Below are 18,465 nucleotides of genomic sequence, written 5' to 3'. Positions count from 1 at the left end.
ATTTCATTAAAAAACAGCAATAAGAGTCCCAGAGGCCGTAATTAATACTCAGACCAAACATTACAGTTGATTAAATTGTGAAATGCTAAAATCACTCAACATAAAGAACTGGGTTTAAGTTTTGGTGGGCCTGTTTAAGTTGCACTGGAGGACATGCATATTTCACTGTGATGTATTTCGGTTGAAATGACATGACAGGTTCTGATCAGGGGGGAGATTAAATTCCGAGAAGTTCACAATCAGGTTCCCTTCTTGATTCCTGCCAGCCTCCCAACTGGAACAGCATTCCAGCAGTTAAATATAACTGATCAAATGTCTTCCACTAACGAGCCGCAGGGTTTCATTTTTGGCCACATTAATAGTTTGATAAGCACATTGTATGAGGAAAAAAAAAAAAAAAGCCCCACTAAGAAAAAGCCAGAAAAACAATGCACGAAAAAGCTGTTTTTTTTTTGTTTTTTTTTTCATTTAGTTCGGAGGAAAAAGTATTTGTGACAGTCTGGGAGATAAACAACTCTGGAATGTAACATTTCACCATTGCAGAAACCCGAAACCACTGATTAAAACAACAGCACCCGTCTTCCCACTCTGTGATTGTTATGAAAAGCAACCCACCCACTCGATCAACCTGCACAGCAGCATCCATGTGTGACACTGCAGTCTAACAAGGGGTGGAATCTATAATGAGAGGGGGGTGGGGGCTCAGGTTGTAGCGCCTTTACCTGTCTGCCCTTGCGAGGCAGAGACCCAGACGAGGATCGACATCACTCTGACAGCGCTGACGCAGCCGACCAGAGCAGGTGAGAGCACAACTTAGCGCAGGGATTGATTTCACACATGCTCTGATTTCAAGTTCATTGACCATGCAGGGTCACTGCAAAGTCAGAATCGCTTTCATTTTTCCATGCATAATGAATTTGACCTGGTTAATTGGTGTTGGCACATCTCCAGCGAGGCTCATTATCTGAGATTAAAACACAGAGTGTGGGTCAAAATATTAACAGGGGCTCAGAGCGGTGTGACAGGACACTGTAAACACATTTTTTGATACAATTTTGAGCAAATGACTGAACATGGAGTCTACATAGAGCTTTACAGACTTTGGGTTTTGACATAAAATGTGGTGAGCACTGAAAAAAGCACCCAAAAATGTTATCTAAATATCTTAATTTCAATGTTTATCTATATGCTCTAACAGAACAAAGCTGTCAGGAATGATAAGTAGCAGATGATAAATACTCAAATGTCACTTTTATATTCTGGGTGAGTTGTTTCCATGCTGAATGCAGTATTACTGGTTGTGTCTGGGTCATTCGACAGGCCTGAAATAACTCGTGAGGGAGAAATTAATCCAGATAGGAAGCAGATGTCGTGCATCACTATGCTATAAACAAAGATGACTGTTTTATCTGTGTAAAAGTTTTAAAAGCAAACCTGGAATTATTCATTTCCTTTTTCATCTTTGGATAATCTCACCAGGTTGAACATATCAGCAACATGGCAGAAGGTAAGTCACGCTTTAATCCAATTTTTCATCCATTTATCTGATTCAATTTGGTGTGAAAGCATTTTTGGTACCCAGTTTTAACAGTGTGTGTGTGTGTGTGTGTGTGCGTGTGTGTGCATTTGTGTTGTAGAGGTTGACAGGAACAAGGTGTTTGAAACCACCAGGGTGAAGACTTCACTTAAGAACGATGTCAGTTGGATCCAGGGATCAAAACAAGGACATAAAGAGCAAGACAGTGCAAGGTATTCCAATAGCGATTAAGAGACAACCTCAAAAAAGAAGCGTTCATTTAAACAATAATTCAGTTCATTGCATAAAATTAGAATCTGGTGTTATTTTGATTTCTTGCATTTCATGTAGACTTTTACAGAGAGAAACTCCTTCTGTCTTGCAGGACAGCCCAGGCTGTGGAGACTAAACCCGCCTCAGTCAAAGAGAAGTCATATGTCCTGCTCACAGCCAAGAAATTTGAGTGAGTGCATACTAATGCCCGTTCTAATTTATTTCATAAAGCCAAATGCCAAAAACCATGTGACCATCCAAAACAAGGCATCCTTGTTTGGGTAAAACCTGTTTGATTAGGGTCTCAGATTTAAATCCATTCACACTGACGCAGTGCACCGTTTGGCCAGCAGATGTTGCCATTTTTGATCCTATCAGACGCTTTAAATCGTTTTCAACATAATTGCTTTGCAGTGATTGATGACATCATGAGATGTAATTTCCAAAATTGTGTCTGACGAAAGGTGCTCACTGAATTTGTGATTTATATATTTAACTAGCAATCTGGCAGATTGTTTGGGGTGAAAATGCAGTAAAAAAATAAAAATAAAACTGAAACAAATGTGATATTCACTTATTCAGTCTAGTGTAGATAAAACGTGTTGCTGAGTCTCATTTTAATACAAGAAACAATGTGGGGGCTGCTCTGGAAGTCAAACTGAAATTCTCTTTTAACTCCTGTTGGGTTGGTGAATAAAAACTACAACAACAAAAAAAAAACAACTAAAAAGAAAAATGGCTTCAGGCACAAATCGCCATAAACATGAACTTAGCCCTGGGCAGCTCTGCCACACCTATGAATTCCCACAGCACACTGCAGGCGGACCTGTGCTTCAGCCGGTTGATGAAGCATTAATCTGAAGACAATCCTTGCTTACTGAATATTTACCCTCAAGGCATAACTGACTTAACACTTTCATATTTGCCCCTTATTACCAAGAATCATTAAACCTTCCAACGAATATTATAAAAATATGAATTCCCAATTTGAGCTGTACAAATATTTAGTGATCAAGTGTTAAATTGTACACTTAACAATTTAAACAATTGCCCCCCGGGAGTTAATAAAGTATTCTGATTCTGATTCATTGTTTTGCCGAGCATAAAAACACATTTTCTGTTAAATGGTTTTTCAATAATACGACTGTAAACATTCGTTAACTATTTACACACTAATTATGATGAATATGTGCAGCAGGGTTCCTGCCCGTCTATTGTTGCCTGCTGTACCTCTTGCATTGACATTACATCACCTGACTTGAAGACGTACATGACTCAGACAAACACACACATACTTGTACCTATGTACTTGCGAGGACCCTCCTCTCCAAGCTCCCAACCTTAAATTAAATCTTATGTTACCTTTACAGCCTAGTATTCATCTTCAAAGAGCCCTTTAAAGCTGTGAGGCTCAGCCAAAATGTCCACACTTTCCAAAAATCTCATCACCCTGTGAAGTTTAACGGTCTGGTCCTCACTTTGCAGCAAATACACATGCACATACATGGACACACACACAGACCTCTAGCAACTAAATTATTAAGCTTATGACAAGATGATTGTGCTGCAAAAATACTTTTATTCTGTTGTTTCTTCCAGAGCTCCACCTGTAAGGTCCATTCTTCTTTTTGAATACAAAACACTTCAATGTGAACACCCCTCCCCAAACTTAAAAAGGACCCAGTTTTCCTCGACAGGTCTTCTGTTTTTTTAGACAAGATTTCTTTTCCAACTACCAAGTGGGCCGATTACATTCAGAATATGTAAACAAGGAATAACAGATTTACAATTGAACTGAGTAAGACGTTTCAAGGACACGCTTTCATTTCATCTCCATCGATATAACAAAACAGTGTTTACCCGTCAGTGCTTTCAGTGTTTCACAGCAGGCTTGAAACACCACAAAGGAGAAATCACTTAGTAACAAGTTTCATGAGTAGTTCTTTTGTTTGAAAATGTTCTGCGGGGATACAGAGCCAATACCTCACTACCCAACTACATTTTCATTATGTACTAGTTACGTATAGTTAATTATGAAGAATAATGGGGCTACCATTTAAATCGGCCCCTTTATCTTCATAAGCATGTCCAGAAAAATGAGGTGAATCTGTGAGTTTATCAGCTGCACGAAAACACACTGAACAAATGGACAGCTTGTTTGATCAGTCGAGAGCAGGATTAGCAAACCTACCCCACAGCGTACACTTTGTAGACTAGCATGGGGTTGGGTGATGCCTACCGAACTGGCATTCGAAGATGCACGCAGTCAAACACCGTGATGGGCGACGACATTGTCATTGTTGCTCTGACGGCACCTTCCACCTGTCTCACACAGCAGACAAAATGGTCTCCTGTCACCAACGAGTGGAGTTAGAACAACTCTCACATTTGCCAGGAACAGCATCAAACATGCCTGAGCTGGGTCTAACAGGTGTCTTCATCTCTGCACCATGAGCCCATAACTAAGCTGTGTTCAGCCTCAGAGGCTTGAAACAAAATTAGCTGGCTAGCTATACTGAGGAAGAAAGAAGAAAAAACAAGCCAACGCGAATAACAGCCAATTGAAGTTCCGTTTAATAAGAAATTAATGATAAATGGGACGCAGAGGCGTTGACTGTCAGCCACTGGCGATGGCATTGTCTGCCAGCCCAACCCTACTAGCCTACTGCCAAGGCCAAACATATTGCTTTTGACAACGCTAACTGGCTTGCATATCCGCCGTCCGTTTGTAGCGTTGGTTGCGCACGTCCCCAGAAATTAACGCTACGCATCCACAAGATGCAATATGCACATAAACATGAGGAGCAGTGTAGCTCCAGTGTGGAGGTGCGGCAACTCAGTTAGCGGGTCAGCGGCCACACAGACAACAGACACAACTTTCATTTTACTCACACTTGTTAATGTGTTAGCTTAGCTAGCTGGATTGTGATCCTCTAAAATTAAGCAATGTTGCTTCCGATCACTGCTCTCAGGAAAAGACCCTTTTCATGGGAGACATGATTTTGACTTATCAAAGCAGGAAAAGCACAGGTGGGGGCAATAACATTAACGATGGCTCTGTTCCATTAAATGTCCCAATAGGTCATGTCAGTAAGTGAGCATGCACAATACAAGAGCCCAAGAACTAGCAGACCTAAACTGAATGTAGCCATCATTAATGTTAGGATTTTCACCTGTGCTTTTTCTACTTTGATAACTGACACTATTGTGAGTCAATTTTTCTGACTCGGCTTGTTTCATCTGAGGCCTGAAGAGGTGAAAGTATCCAGTATTTTACAAGACAAATACAATAAATATAGAAGTCTTAAAGAATATAGAAATATATATTTTGCTTTCTTATACCTTAAATAATCTTTTATCCTCTAGAGCCCATAGTTGGGACCCTGGCCCACTGTTGTGCAGCACTTAAACATCTTCGCTCAACAACACAATCTGAGCACGCTGAAATAATATCAACACAACCATTTATTCTAGTGAACTCTGCAGTGAGTGTGTGTGAAGTTTTGCATGGTACTCTGGCATGAGTGTTCTATTCAGTTTTTGTTAAATAATGCAGTCAGTCTGTTTCTTCAAAGATACTGACTGGTAGTCTTAGATAGTAACGAGTTAGGAGGAGGGTCCGGCAGCTGTGAGGTCTCCCACAGAGTGCATCCCCTGTGCTGATGTGGACAAGGAAGGTCCAGCTGCTGAGTCCATTGCGTGGGACGGCATTAAATGACCCTCGTTAATGGCAAAGTGGTTGAGAGGGTACATGCCACATTTCCTAAAACCTTCCTTCACAGTCCTGACACCCTCCTCCTCCTTCACTACCTGATACGTCCCTTTAAATACACCTGAAAACTCCTTCTTGCTGACAGCAAAGTGAGTATCAGTGGCACAACCGTCACCTATGAGCGCTGCGAAGCGCTGCTTCAGGAGGAAAAAGAGCCCCGCGTCCAACGGCTGCAGGATGTGAGAGCAGTGAGGCGGAAGGCACAGAAGGATGACGTCCTCCTTACGTGCTGCTTCCACCACCTCGAGGTTCACGGGAGACTTGTGGCCGTCAAAAATCAGCAGCAGTGGCCGCTCTTTTGGCGCGTGCAGGAGGAAGTGTTTGAGGAACCATTTCTTGAAAAGTTCAGAGTTGACACACCCCGAGTCTGACCAACCATAGAGGGCGTTTGGAGGTCCTTGTGTCTTGTAACATACTCCCCCTGGATAGGCCTTTGAGTAGATAATGAATGGGGGAATGTCCACTCCAGCCGCACTAAAGCAAGCCAAGACGGAGATGTGGTCCCTCAGGCCTGGTGCTGGCTTGTAGCCCAGACTGGCAGATTTTGGGAGTATCACCCTCTTCCTGCCCAGCTGAAATCCCATCTCGTTGCAGTTAAAAATTTGGTGAGGCCTGTCTCTGAGTCCCCGAGCGTCAACAACAGTGCTCAGTAAATGAAAAAACTGCTCCACTGCTTCCTTCCTCACACACACCGTCCTCCCACGGACAACATTGTCTGCTGGCTGAATGGTAATATTCTTTTCTTGCCGTTTTCTAAAATTGAGCCACCAGGTCTGGCCCAGTTTAGAAAATGCCACCCTCCGATGCTGCCGCTTATAAATGGAGGACGCGAAGGACACTAGCTGTTGCTTGGTCAGTGGAAATCCATGCTTGGACATGTATAAAGAGAACTCTACCAGCAGGTCTTCGTCTGCAGATGTTATAAGCTGTGCCGGCCCGCTGCGACTCCCTGGTGCCACCCGACCACTGACTCTGTCCCCCAGGGAAGATTTAGGGACTCCGAACTCCTTGGCAGCTTGTCTCACCGTGCACCTTCCAGACTTCACCTCGATCAGTGCACGCTCCATGGCTTCCTCCGTCCATTTCTTCTTCTTCTTCCTCCCGATTTTGTCGAGATGATTTCTTGATGGCATTTTTTTCTAGGATAGCACAGGAGATGCAGGAATCAATAATGCATTGATCAGAAGTGATGCACACAGAAAGACTGAACACCTTAAGTGCTTTTCATCCTCCTTCACCTACACTTTGACCTCATCAGCACACAGGTCCGTCCAGCCCTTTTTTTCCTGACTCATAGGGGGTGATACGTAACTTCCTTATTCTGAGCTGAGCTTAGTTTACATATAAATGTTTGTTGGTGTTCAGTCTGTACTTGGGGTTGACCGATATGGCTTTTTCCAGGCCGATACCAGTTAGAAATCAAGGAGACTGCAAACCGATAATTGGGATGGTATTAATTCACAGTTTAATAGAAACTGTGTCAAAATTTTGAAAACCAGCGATAAAACAAAGCCAAGTACAACTTACTCAGGTACTGTTCTGAAGTACAATTTTGAGCTACTTTGAATATATCCATTTTCTGCCACTTTATATTTCTTCTCCACTACATTCAATTAATTACTAGTTACTGTTCAGATTATTCAAAGGCTACTAATTATTGTTGCATTCGGGACATTGGCAATCTGACAGAAAAATTACCGATACCAATTATCTGTCTACCCCTAATCTGTACAACATAAACCAACCGAAAGCAGTGATATTTGGAGATCTGAAAATAAGACTAAACAATCATCTGTCTTTTTATTCTCTCAGCTGATTCTGTGTTGTAAAACCACAGCATTAGCACAGAGAGCCTACTGTGAGCACCCTAGACGCTAACCTGGTGACATGTTGCTACTGAAATGATGTCATACTTTGTGTTTTTATTTCTTTCGCAGGGAAACCAGTGAATATCACCATCCGACTTACTGGTTTTGGGGCGTCGCCGTGGTAATGTTGTAGTAGTGGTTGTGACCACGCCGCACAGCGTTACTACGTTACTGTTTGGAAAACTACAGCTAACAGTCACTATACCTCGTTGTTTTGAGACGAAATAAGGCTTTTTAAACACAGAACAGGTGTCTGTGTTTACGCTCCTGTCGCTGCTACACGTCTGTTCGGTCACAGAAAGTTGAAATAACGCGGTAACGTTTACCCCTAAAAAAGCCGCACACGTTCCTGCTCACTGATTAGCATCAACCAGCTACATAACAAACACGCCAGGCGGAGAGCGGAAGCAAGCCGGAATCTGCGTAACAGCGCCTTCAAAATAAAACGCATCGGCTTCCGGTTACAAAAATAAGTGTCTAACTGCAGGGGCATTCATATAAAATCAATAGATTTCATCACAGTGGTCAATGACGTGGAACTATAGCTGTGAAATAGATGATAGGATTCCATATCACTCCAAAGTTGCTGTATTTTTTACCCTTTTGGTTTGTTTTGGTTGGTAGAATCAGAATCAGAATCAGAATTAATTTAAGTCCCCTCAAACGGGGAAGATTTTCCAAAGGACAGTTCAATTTAACAATAAACAGTAATATTAAAAAATAAACAACATGATAAAAAGATCAGAAATAGAAATAGACTTGCATATACACATATGACATATATACACAAAGTAGATATAGGGCAATTGGTATCAAGGTATTGGTGTACTTTTCTAGACTGATTAAAGCAAGTGTTAGTGTATCCAGGTGCACCATGACCTTACAATCTATTGAGAGTTACATCATTATCAAGGTGTTTTTCTTTTGCAGGACCAGTCACAATTTTGTTTACCCCCCTCATCTATTACCAGCAATGTTAATAGATGAGAGGCACAAACTGGGGCTCAATTAACTCATGCAATTAACTAGATCACATTTCTTGTTCAAGCAAAACAGCTCCACCCCCTCTCTTCAGTGCAACGTGTTTGGTGGTATTCACAATGTTAATAGAGATTGTGTTGACATTTAAGATTGAATTTGACTGCCTCGCCTCATGAATCAATGTAGCTGGCTGTACTTTTTAATAAGCCGGTGTCCTATATGTTTAATTTGTTTTTACCTCCAGAGCAGATCAGAGCATTTTTTTTGTGCGGATTATGGATGATCCCCTCAATGATACAAAAGCAGAAACTGAGTCATAACACCTGACGATAACAGTCTGACACACTATACTCAGAAAATACATGCTACACAGAAAGTTAATGCTTTAAAAGTTGTCCGTCTTAATGTTGGTCACTTACATTATCCCCAGTAGAAAAAAAAGAAAGAAGAAGAAGCATTTGGCTTTGATGGCAAGTTTGAGCTATAACAGTTTCAAGCTGATGAAATCTTTCCCTGGTTGAGAGAAATTAATTAGCAAGAGATCATTTTCAACAGCTTTGTAGTCGGTTCTAACGTTATAAATGCCAAGGTCCTTTTCAAGGTGTGCTGCTTATTCTTGCCCTGTAGATCAGTCAACCCTCCACCGAGCCCTCCTCTGCAAAACACGGAGTTTATTCTATCTGAAGGGTATGTATGTGCTGAATTTGAATAAAAACTGTGCAAACTAAGAGCTGCCCCTTTGCAAATCCACTTGTTTTAATAATTGCATTCATAATCTCAGTAGTATCTGAACATTTGAATCAAAAATAGACTGTTAGTGCTGGATATATAAATTCTATTATTTTCTGTTCTTTCTCTCAGCGATTCAGCTAATCAGGAAAATTGTGAAGTTGTTCCTCCTCACAAAGATGCTCAGCCTGAGGGGTCAACAGTGGAGACCACAGACGATGCCAGGTTAGTATATGAGAGCATCTGTCTACTGACTGTTACAGCAAGTACATTTAAAAATGCTGAGTATAAGGACTTTTGTACTCTCTTTTTTTTTGCATAGTTAGGCATAAGCAACTCCCTCTGTTTCAGGTCCCAAGCAGTCACAGAGAAACCTATCCAAAACGGCGATGCACAACCAGACACATCTGTGGAGAACACAACTGCAGAAAACAAGGAAGAAAATGCCGATACAGCAGTTAAGCTGTCAAATGTAGAACAGAATGAGGGGGCCGCTGAGGTCTCTGCAGATGTCCATGTAGAAGAACAGATCCAAAATGGTGAGGCACAACCAGACACATCTGTGGAGAACACAACTGCAGAAAACAAGGAAGAAAATGCCGATACAGCAGTTGAGCTGTCAAATGTAGAACAGAATGAGGGGGCCGCTGAGGTCTCTGCAGATGTCCATGTAGACGAACAGATCCAAAATGGTGAGGCACAACCAGACACATCTGTGGAGAACACAACTGCAGAAAACAAGGAAGAAAATGCCGATACAGCAGTTGAGCTGTCAAATGTAGAACAGAATGAGGGGGCCGCTGAGGTCTCTGCAGATGTCCATGTAGACGAACAGATCCAAAATGGTGAGGCACAACCAGACACATCTGTGGAGAACACAACTGCAGAAAACAAGGAGGAAAATGCTGATACAACAATTGAGCTGTCGAACGCAGGACTGAGTGAGGGGACCGCGGAGGTCTCTGCAGATGTCCATGTAGACGAACAGATCCAAAATGGTGAGGCACAACCAGACACATCTGTGGAGAACACATCTGTAGAAAACAAGGAGGAAAATGCTGATACAACAATTGAGCTGTCGAACGCAGGACTGAGTGAGGGGACCGCGGAGGTCTCTGCAGATGTCCATGTAGAGGAACATGTCCAACATGGCGAGGCACAACCAGTTTCTTCATCAAAGGAAGAACCAGAATCAGTGTCACCTGCGGAGCCGACTGAGCAACAGCTTGTCAACACAACATCAGAAATCAAGGGAGAATATGCCAATACAGCAGCTGATGAGTCATATGTAGAACAAAATGAGGTCAAAGTCTCTGCAGATGCTCGCGTGGAAGATGCTTTTGCAGAAACCTCAGCTGCAGCAGGCACAGGGGAGAATAAAGACAGTGCTGTGGTCCCTGCTGTGCTTTTAGGTGAACCGAAAATTGAAGACCAACCTTCAGCGGAAACAGAGCCAGCAAACGCAACAAATGTGGAGAACGCAGGAGTCGAATCAACTGTAGAACCTGCGGAGGGGAGTAGTGAGACATGTCCTCCAAAAGAGGCAGCAGGAGAAATAGTTAAAGCTATATATGTGGCTGTGGAGGAGTCATCACCTGACGAGAGTGATGTGATTAATACAGCGTCAGGAGGAGAGGCTGTTCCTCAAGACAGTGTGGACACAGTCCCCGACGTAGTGGCAAGTCGTGTATCTGAATCGCCCACTCATCCTGCTGCCGAAGCTGCTACAGACAGGGGTTGTGAGACAGGTCCTTCTGCAGATACTGCTGAAGCTGCAATTGAGGTTAAGGTGGAGTCATTGCCTGCGCCACTGGCTCCGGCCAACGCGGCAGGAGACGAAGCTGCTCCCCAGGACACTGTGAAAGCAGTCCCTGACTTAGTGGCAGACACTGAGTCCAAATCGCCCACTCAACCCGCTGCTGAGGCTGCAGTCGAGTCTGTAGACAGCCAGGTTGTGTCTGCCGCCTCAGCGGAGCCAATTTTACAGACCAGAGCTGACGAGGTTGTTAAGTGTGAAGTCCAGCCTGTCCAGAGCGCCGTTGTGGAGCAAAGTGCCCAGCCGGCGACTGACAATGCATCAGATCAGGTGGTGGAGTTGAGCATCATGGATGCGCTTGAGCCTGTAACAGCTCCAAATGATCAGTTCTCTTATGACGCCATGGAACTGACGGATGCACTAGATGTAGATGTGAAGCCACCCACAAGTGACGCCGCCCCTGAACCTGCGAAAGATCCAGAGCAATCCCACACCGAGGAGAAGCCACCGATCCAACAGTCTGATCTTACCAACATGTGAGTAAGCCCTTGTGAGAAGGACCATAATATTTACATGTTTGCGCTTATAAAATAAAATGCATCTTATTCTTTGCTGATGACTATTTCATTACAGCTTTGAAATGTCTCAAAAGTCTGAAGAGGAGCAACGACCCACACGGACGCTGAGTTTACCTAGGTAATGTCTCATTTTAAAGACAACACTGTTAGGAATTTGAAAAGTTCTTCCTCTTCTTCTTCTTCCTCTTCTTCTTTGGTTTTATTTCCACGCCCATTTCTTCCCTCGGCCTGTTTGGTAGTATAAGTCGTCACTGGGAGCGTTGGAATTTGTGGCTTACCCTGCGCCACCTGCTCTCTGTGCATTCATGAGCAGACAGGACCGCCTTTTTATGGAGTTCTCCATCCTGATTGGATAAAGTGGGCAGGGATGCCAGACATTTTCTTTTCTCTCTAACTGCATGACCAGGAGGAGGAGAGATACGGTCCACCGACCAAACACTCTGTTACAGTGACTGCTGTTGGAATATGAAGCTATTTCACACTTAATTGAATAATAAAAAACAACTTTTTAAGCAATAACCTCTGAACCTGTAATTTTTCAGCCTTTTTCTCTAGCAAATTTTTTGATGCTGCACTCAATTTGGAAAGTTCATAAAGTTTAACGAGATAATCTTCAATCTCTCTCTAATGCAGGACAACCAAGGCTGTTTGTTCATTCTGTGACAAAACCATCGACGGAAACGTCAGGCTCATATTCAGCGAACCTCAGATGAACTGCCACCCCGACTGTCTCAAGGTTTGTTCTGTTCTCCTCTCCCGTATCTGTGGTTACCTGCTGAATGACAGGCCCGTGTCACATATGATGTTAATTTTCCGTGTGTTTCTGCAGTGTGGCGTGTGTGCTAAGGCCCTGGGAGATCTGCTGACCCCCATGTTTCTGTGTAACCAAGTGATCCAATGTGATGGCTGCTTTGCGATAGCTCTCAAGACCTGAAGCCTAACTGGGACAAATATGTCATCAGACAAGACCCAAGGCATGCTGTGATTAATGTGTTGTTTGGACTGAGAAACCCCACCACTGTTGCCTTAACTCTATATTCTGTCTTTTGAACCAATTTCTGAAAGTGTGTTTTTTTTAGGACGTGTAGCGTATTGCTGGGATTAAGAATTCTGCAGTGAAAAGGTTTGGCAGCATATTTTTATTAAGTAACTGACAAAGATGCTTAACGTTTTTTTTTTTCTTTTGCTGTACATTTTTAAAATAAAACCACATATTCTTGCCTCAGATGTAAATGGTTTATTAAGCCTTAATTTCAAATGAGCGTACACAACGAAACCCAGCTCAGTAAGTAGCAGGGCTGCACACCATACTCGAGTCACCTGGAGGTACATTATGGAAGCATCAACACCTCAGTCACATAAAATCTGCTTCTTTTTTTTTTTTTTTTTAATGCATTAACGTAAAAGAAAAAGCCAGAGGAAAAGTAGATACAGGTCTCTGCGCAGCGGCATCTAAACAAAGCAGAAATGCATTATGAGTGAATGCAAAGTGCATGCGTTGTAAGGGAGGTGAGAGGGGACGCCCAACCCTCGCTGATCACTTCGGTACATTCAGCTTCACTTGCTTTAGTTCACAAGATGGTGACAACGAAGCAGCAGCAAAAATCATATTCAGCACCAATGTGTGCATCAGTAAATACTAAACAGAGGGCATGCAGTTATGATTTGCGAGGCGAGCTGTCGCTGCTCTTAATTATTCATGAAACATCATACGTCGCGATCTGACGACAGCATCGGCGGCAGTGAAGCTTTACGGCAAAAGAATCGAACATGAGATACAAACTTGCAAGAGCAGGAATAAAAAATGAACAACAAAGCCAAGAGAATCATCTGAGGGGAGGATTTGAGGAGGAGACCAGAGCGAGCTCGCGGCTGGCTGCGAACGATCTTCATCTCTCTGTCTGTTGTTCATACAAAAAAAAGTAATGGGGAAAACACTTGTCTGTTTGTTATTGGACACGTCTAAAGAAATACTATACACTAAGCAGGGGATCCAGGTTTGGAAGTGGATGTTTCCAGGAAGATGAATGGAAATCTAGTGTTGCGTGTGTCGACTGTCCATCTCATAGCCAGAGGGCTTGGGGCTGACAGAGATAGACATGTTGCCCTTAGCGGATCCCTTTCCTGCCCAGAAACCGCAAGACTGCATAGTTGTAGGTGGTGGCAACCATGTACAGGAACTGCAAGGGAAGACATTGAGATGGAGGTGAGAGGAGTAGAAAGTAAAAGGGATGAACATGTTTTCTTACTAACTAGATATCTTTGGGTAGGAGTTTGAGAAATCTTTTTCGGAGGTTTCTGCTGCCAGCCGATTGCAAACAATTTTTCCGGAGTTTCTGAAAACTGACTCCGATGCCGTTCTTGTTACTGCAGATAATCCCACATACTTTGCCATAAAACGTGTCGGTACGAACTCTTCCTTTGGCAAAATAGCATTTCTACTGAGAACTTTTCATAGAGAGGCATTGGTACCAGAATCTACATTCCATTCGTTTCCATTGTACTGGAGGTGGCAGCAGTAATCTCAGAGACAAATATCTCAAAACCTGGCCAAGAATGGATCCTACATCCAGTTGGATGTGATCCCAGCTGAATGTATTTAAAAGAAGAAGCTTAAATGGAACCACTGACCAAGCAATTGCTTACCAGTGCTAAGAGAGTGATGCCGGCACCAGCAAATGCAGCAATGTAAAGGTCATAGGTGACGTAGAACTGTAAGAAAAAATCAAACACAGGTTAGTTGAATATACATTCAGAGAATATCACCCATCTCTTACATATGGAGAACCTTGAGAAGCAAATTAAGGAAAAATAATGGTGATCCATTTTCTGATTGAGGTTGCTTCAGTGTTTGTTACTTAAGAACAGGTGAAAAAGTCAAATATGTTCTCACTTAGTTTTTTACTAAAGTAAAAAAAGAACATATTTTTTAGGTGAGGTGCACCACTAACCCGTGTTCTAAATAGGACACGGGTAACACAAGGCACATTAGAGTCTGTTAGCAAGTAATGTAGTGATGACACTACGTTGGCGGTAGCTGAAGTTAGCCACGCTAATTCCTTCCTTCTAATTTTCCTCTCTGAGAGAAAATAAGAACATAGGGCAGTGGTGCACTCAAAAAAAAAAAAACCCTACCAAACCATTTTTTCCTACCTGTCTCACAGATTGGATAGATGAAAAAATGAATAAATAAATCAATAAATGCATTCATACATACATACATTCATAACTAAATAAAGAATTAGAAAGATTATCCGAGCAGAGAGAGAAAGCAATATTCACATAATTGAGAAGGGACTTTACATTCTTTCTGCAGACTGATTTTAATGTGAGGATGCTGACATGAAATACTAAACTGTGTAAAGTGGAGCACTGGATTTATCTGCTCACCTCGCTGGTTTTGCAAATAGACGCCAAGGTCATTCCGCAAGCCTTCCCTGGCATCGCGTTCCAAGGGAGCAGACCTTAAATGAAGACATGACGTAAGTATCACTCACCATTGCTGAATCACGATGAGTTATTTTGACGCACTCCGGTTCCCCTCTCGCTCACAGCATACCCGAGACGCAGCAGTTAATGTTAGGATAAAGGTGTCATTATCTTCATTATTTCATAACTCATGCAACAGCCAATCGTGCATCCGCTCTCTGATGATTAATTCAGTGCTTTCACAGGCGCATTAACATTCTCATCAGGAGGGGGGGGACATGCGGTCAGTCTTTATAAGAGCAACGCACCATACTGCCTGGCGTCCATGCAAATCCAGCCGTGCTGATTAATGCTGGGGGTTGTCTCGGCCAGGATGTTGATGTTGTGGCAGGTCTGCTCCATGTTGAACAGGAAGAAGACCGGTATGGCGGTGACGGCGAATACGGCCAGCCAGATGAAGGCCAAGATGTATGTCACAATGATAAACTGTAGGAGTGAGGAGAGCAGCGCGTTAGGTCACAGAAATTCGGGGCTGAGGTTTCAGTGTGATGAATGCGGTGTCTTTAAACCAGGTATTAACCACAATTCACTGGAGAAATAGGAGAAACAAAGAACATTTCATTGAGGTTTAAACAAACAAGCATTCAGCATCTTAACAATGACCTGACGTCACCCCCCCCCCCCCCCCCCCCCCCCCATGCTCCTCCCCGCTCTCACCGTCAGGCTGAGGCAGCGGCCACATTGGGTGCTCCTGAATTCACCAAAGGTCTGCTTGACGGCGCTCGTGGCATAGAAGCCCTCAGCCAGCAGCAGGATACCATAGAGGAAGAAGAAGGATGCCAGGCCGTAGATCACGTACTGGAAATACTTGATGCTGGGGGCGGTCACAGGGAGACGTCAGGTCAAACAGCAAAATCAGGTACAAGGAAGTAATCAGAGAATTTGCTGAGGCGTCACTCACAAGGAGGCCATGACCGCAAAGTCCTGAACATTGCGGGCGAAGTAAGTCTCGACCAGGACCTCAGTCTGGGTCAACGCTTCGTGCCCGCAGCCACAAAATAGCGCCATGCCAGCATAAAATAGCAAGGTGGCCACCAGGGATGGGTAGGGCACTGCCCCAATGCACCGGATACAGCAATCATAACAACCTGAGGGGGCATAATAAATCAGCACACAGGCGGCACACACCGCACATATAACCACACAACACATCTACGCCACGGCGGAGAGCTCTTTCACCCTGTGGGGGAGCTATGAAAAAGGCCTCGCACTGTCTGCAAATCCATGAGCAATGCACCTAAAAAAAAACAAAAAAAAACAAAACACCAACAGGCAAGAAAGCAACGGAAGAAGAAGAAGAAAAAAGAAAATTAGTTCAAGCAGCGATTCCCAATAAAAGCGTCCCAACCAAAAAAAAGCGGTCGCCACCGACTTTCACGACAATCTCGCACACTTCTTCCAGTGTAAGCTGCGCTGTTGAAGCAGGTAGCAAATATCCACAGTGTTAATAAAAGCATTGGCAGAAATGGGATAGAGGAAAGCACCTAAGGCTTTGCAAAGCCAAGGCTGCCTGACCGGAAACATTTGCTGCTTCTGATCCTTTACTCTCCCGCGACAAGAAAGATCCCAGTGCCAGCCAGTGATGTACAGTGCTGCCTACAAGGTATTGCTACAGTGTAACAAGCCTCCCTGCGCTGACTTCATCCGTATGTGAAAGCCGCTATGCTTCTACCAACACTACTAGCTCCTGGTCCTGCCCTCCGTCTCCAGGCGTCACCAGGCGGGTGAGAGATGGTGGTGAGCTCTGGTTTCAGGGGTCTGAAGAAAGAGCTTCTCTTTGTGGCTGCAGATACAATATCCATTGTCTTTGCCACGACCAGGGAGGAACAAAGGGCAGCGATGTCAAACAAACAAAGACCATAGTGCCACAATGCACACATACACACACACACACAGTAGTATGTGGTGGCAGAGGAGTCACCAGGACAGTCTCGACACCACTGGGCACCTCAGGCCATCCTCCATCCACAGCTGTTTGAGTCTGGTACCATGGCACTGAGTGTCAATGCAGGCGGGGGCCGGGTTCAAGTGTTCAAAGAGTGGGTGGAAGCATAATGAACGCGAGGGGCAATTTGAATATTTTCACAACAACAACAACCCCACTCGAAATTTGAGTAATGTCGCCACGCGTTCTGAAACTTCGCAATGTGATTAAACATTCTTCATTTTTTTTCTTTTTCCTTTTTTTTTACAGACTATGGGACTGTAGTTGGAGGGAAAAAGAGCCAGTGAGTTAAACAAACTGCCACCAAAGTATAAATAGTAACAGCGGGAAGACTGCTAGAGTCCCATTAATGATAGTGCCTGCAGACGCCCACACTTCAGCTCTGCCCCGCTGCAGCGACAGAGTGATACAGGCCATCACAGCTTCTTTGTGAAATCAGTGCGAAAAAGGTGCATCTACAGTGGACGCCTGTGAACCGTCGGATCTTAAAGCTGTTAGGAAATGTGTGAAAGTTAGCACACGTGTTGTTTGCAAGCGAGGACAAAAAACGGTTAGCAGGAGTTGTTGGGGTCAGCAGTTCTCATGCAAACATGTGGGAGTATCCAACCTCGTTCACATGAGTGACCTGGCATGGCCTTGGCATGATGAGAGGTTGTCTGATGCCAGTCTGGTTTGTGTTTAAAAGGGGTTAGAGGAGGTAACGAGGAGTTCTTTGTGCACTGAAAAGTCGTTAATCTAGTCTGAGACCACGTGCTGTTTTCTTCGCAGTCCTCAAAAATCATCACTTTGTGTTAAAATCTGTCATAAGGGGTAATAGTGAATAAGTGGTAAATCAATAATCCATATATGGAAATTAAAATACTACTGAAAAAAACCCAGAGGATTAAAGCAGCAAATCTTGCCCACAGTGGGACCGAGGGCAACATGATGTCTAAGGACAGAGAGGACATATTAAAGGCAACATTAGTAAGTTATTGAAATTCACATTTTCAAATCGCGTTAATAATAGATGATAAGAGTTATTAAAAATTCTGTGCACTCACCCATGTCCAGAAAGAAGTGCCGGGGTTATTGAAGTTTTGCTGCCTGGCTTTGTGACTGTGATATGAGGATATGAGAAGTTATTCCCCGCCACTCCTATATGAATCTGACTCGCGCTTTTGTCTCATCAACAATAGATAGACCACATCTCCCCGAGTCACATCTTAAAGTCACAAAGTCCCATTTCAGCTGCCAGTCATTATTTATGGAGCCGTGGGTCCAGGATTGGGGACAGAGAGCGGCTCACAAATTCCAATATGAGTTTGTTTCTTGGTATTTGGGTATTTTAATGTGTTTTTAGCATTTTTGACTATACTTATGGCTTTCTTTGTTCACACTTAAATATGTTGGTAAGAATGGGAGTTTCTGCACATGAAACTCACACAATGTATCAGCCACAAAGTTTGAAGATTAAAATCTATTTATACAATTTGGCCAATCTGGAGTATGTCTATATTGAATCTTCAAGGCCAAAAGTGCAGTTTTTTTAGTTTAATATGCACAATGCTAGTCAACT

At 43.4% G+C, this 18,465-nt stretch overlaps 3 protein-coding genes across 5 annotated transcripts; 1 reads left to right on the top strand and 2 right to left on the bottom strand.

The window, feature by feature from the left end:
- Positions 1–747: 747 nt before the first annotated feature.
- LOC115594103 (zinc finger protein 185) lies at positions 748–12,834 on the top strand. The gene is made up of 10 exons (XM_030437902.1): positions 748–800; positions 1,480–1,507; positions 1,638–1,749; positions 1,902–1,979; positions 9,038–9,097; positions 9,272–9,364; positions 9,491–11,431; positions 11,529–11,591; positions 12,107–12,209; positions 12,303–12,834. The coding sequence occupies exons 2-10, from the start codon at positions 1,498–1,500 to the stop codon at positions 12,405–12,407; spliced, it is 2,565 nt and encodes an 854-aa protein (XP_030293762.1). The 5' UTR covers positions 748–800; positions 1,480–1,497; the 3' UTR covers positions 12,408–12,834.
- LOC115594104 (uncharacterized) lies at positions 3,349–7,835 on the bottom strand. Of its 2 annotated transcripts, none has more exons than XM_030437903.1 (2): positions 7,530–7,835; positions 3,349–6,700 (listed from the first exon to the last, which is right to left on the bottom strand). In XM_030437903.1, exon 2 carries the CDS (start codon positions 6,692–6,694, stop codon positions 5,396–5,398), a length of 1,299 nt encoding a protein of 432 aa, XP_030293763.1. In that variant the 5' UTR covers positions 6,695–6,700; positions 7,530–7,835; the 3' UTR covers positions 3,349–5,395. The 2 variants fall into 2 exon arrangements, with proteins under 2 accessions (XP_030293763.1, XP_030293764.1); XM_030437904.1 differs by lacking the exon at positions 7,530–7,835 and adding an exon at positions 7,475–7,496.
- An 11-nt stretch (positions 12,835–12,845) lies between the features above and the next one.
- Positions 12,846–18,111, bottom strand: plp1b (proteolipid protein 1b). 2 transcript variants are annotated; one of them, XM_030437905.1, is made up of 7 exons: positions 16,447–16,827; positions 15,864–16,050; positions 15,620–15,776; positions 15,211–15,388; positions 14,864–14,937; positions 14,120–14,185; positions 12,846–13,653 (listed from the first exon to the last, which is right to left on the bottom strand). In XM_030437905.1, exons 1-7 carry the CDS (start codon positions 16,484–16,486, stop codon positions 13,582–13,584), a joined length of 774 nt encoding a protein of 257 aa, XP_030293765.1. In that variant the 5' UTR covers positions 16,487–16,827; the 3' UTR covers positions 12,846–13,581. The 2 variants fall into 2 exon arrangements, with proteins under 2 accessions (XP_030293765.1, XP_030293766.1); XM_030437906.1 differs by lacking the exon at positions 16,447–16,827 and adding an exon at positions 17,951–18,111 and having other exon boundaries at positions 13,533–13,653.
- Between the last annotated feature and the right edge of the window lie 354 nt (positions 18,112–18,465).

Source organism: Sparus aurata, chromosome 13 (genome assembly GCF_900880675.1).
Source record: "Sparus aurata chromosome 13, fSpaAur1.1, whole genome shotgun sequence".
Lineage (NCBI taxonomy): Eukaryota > Metazoa > Chordata > Actinopteri > Spariformes > Sparidae > Sparus > Sparus aurata.
Note: the sequence above shows the minus strand (reverse complement) of the source record. Positions and strands in the feature narration are given on the sequence as shown.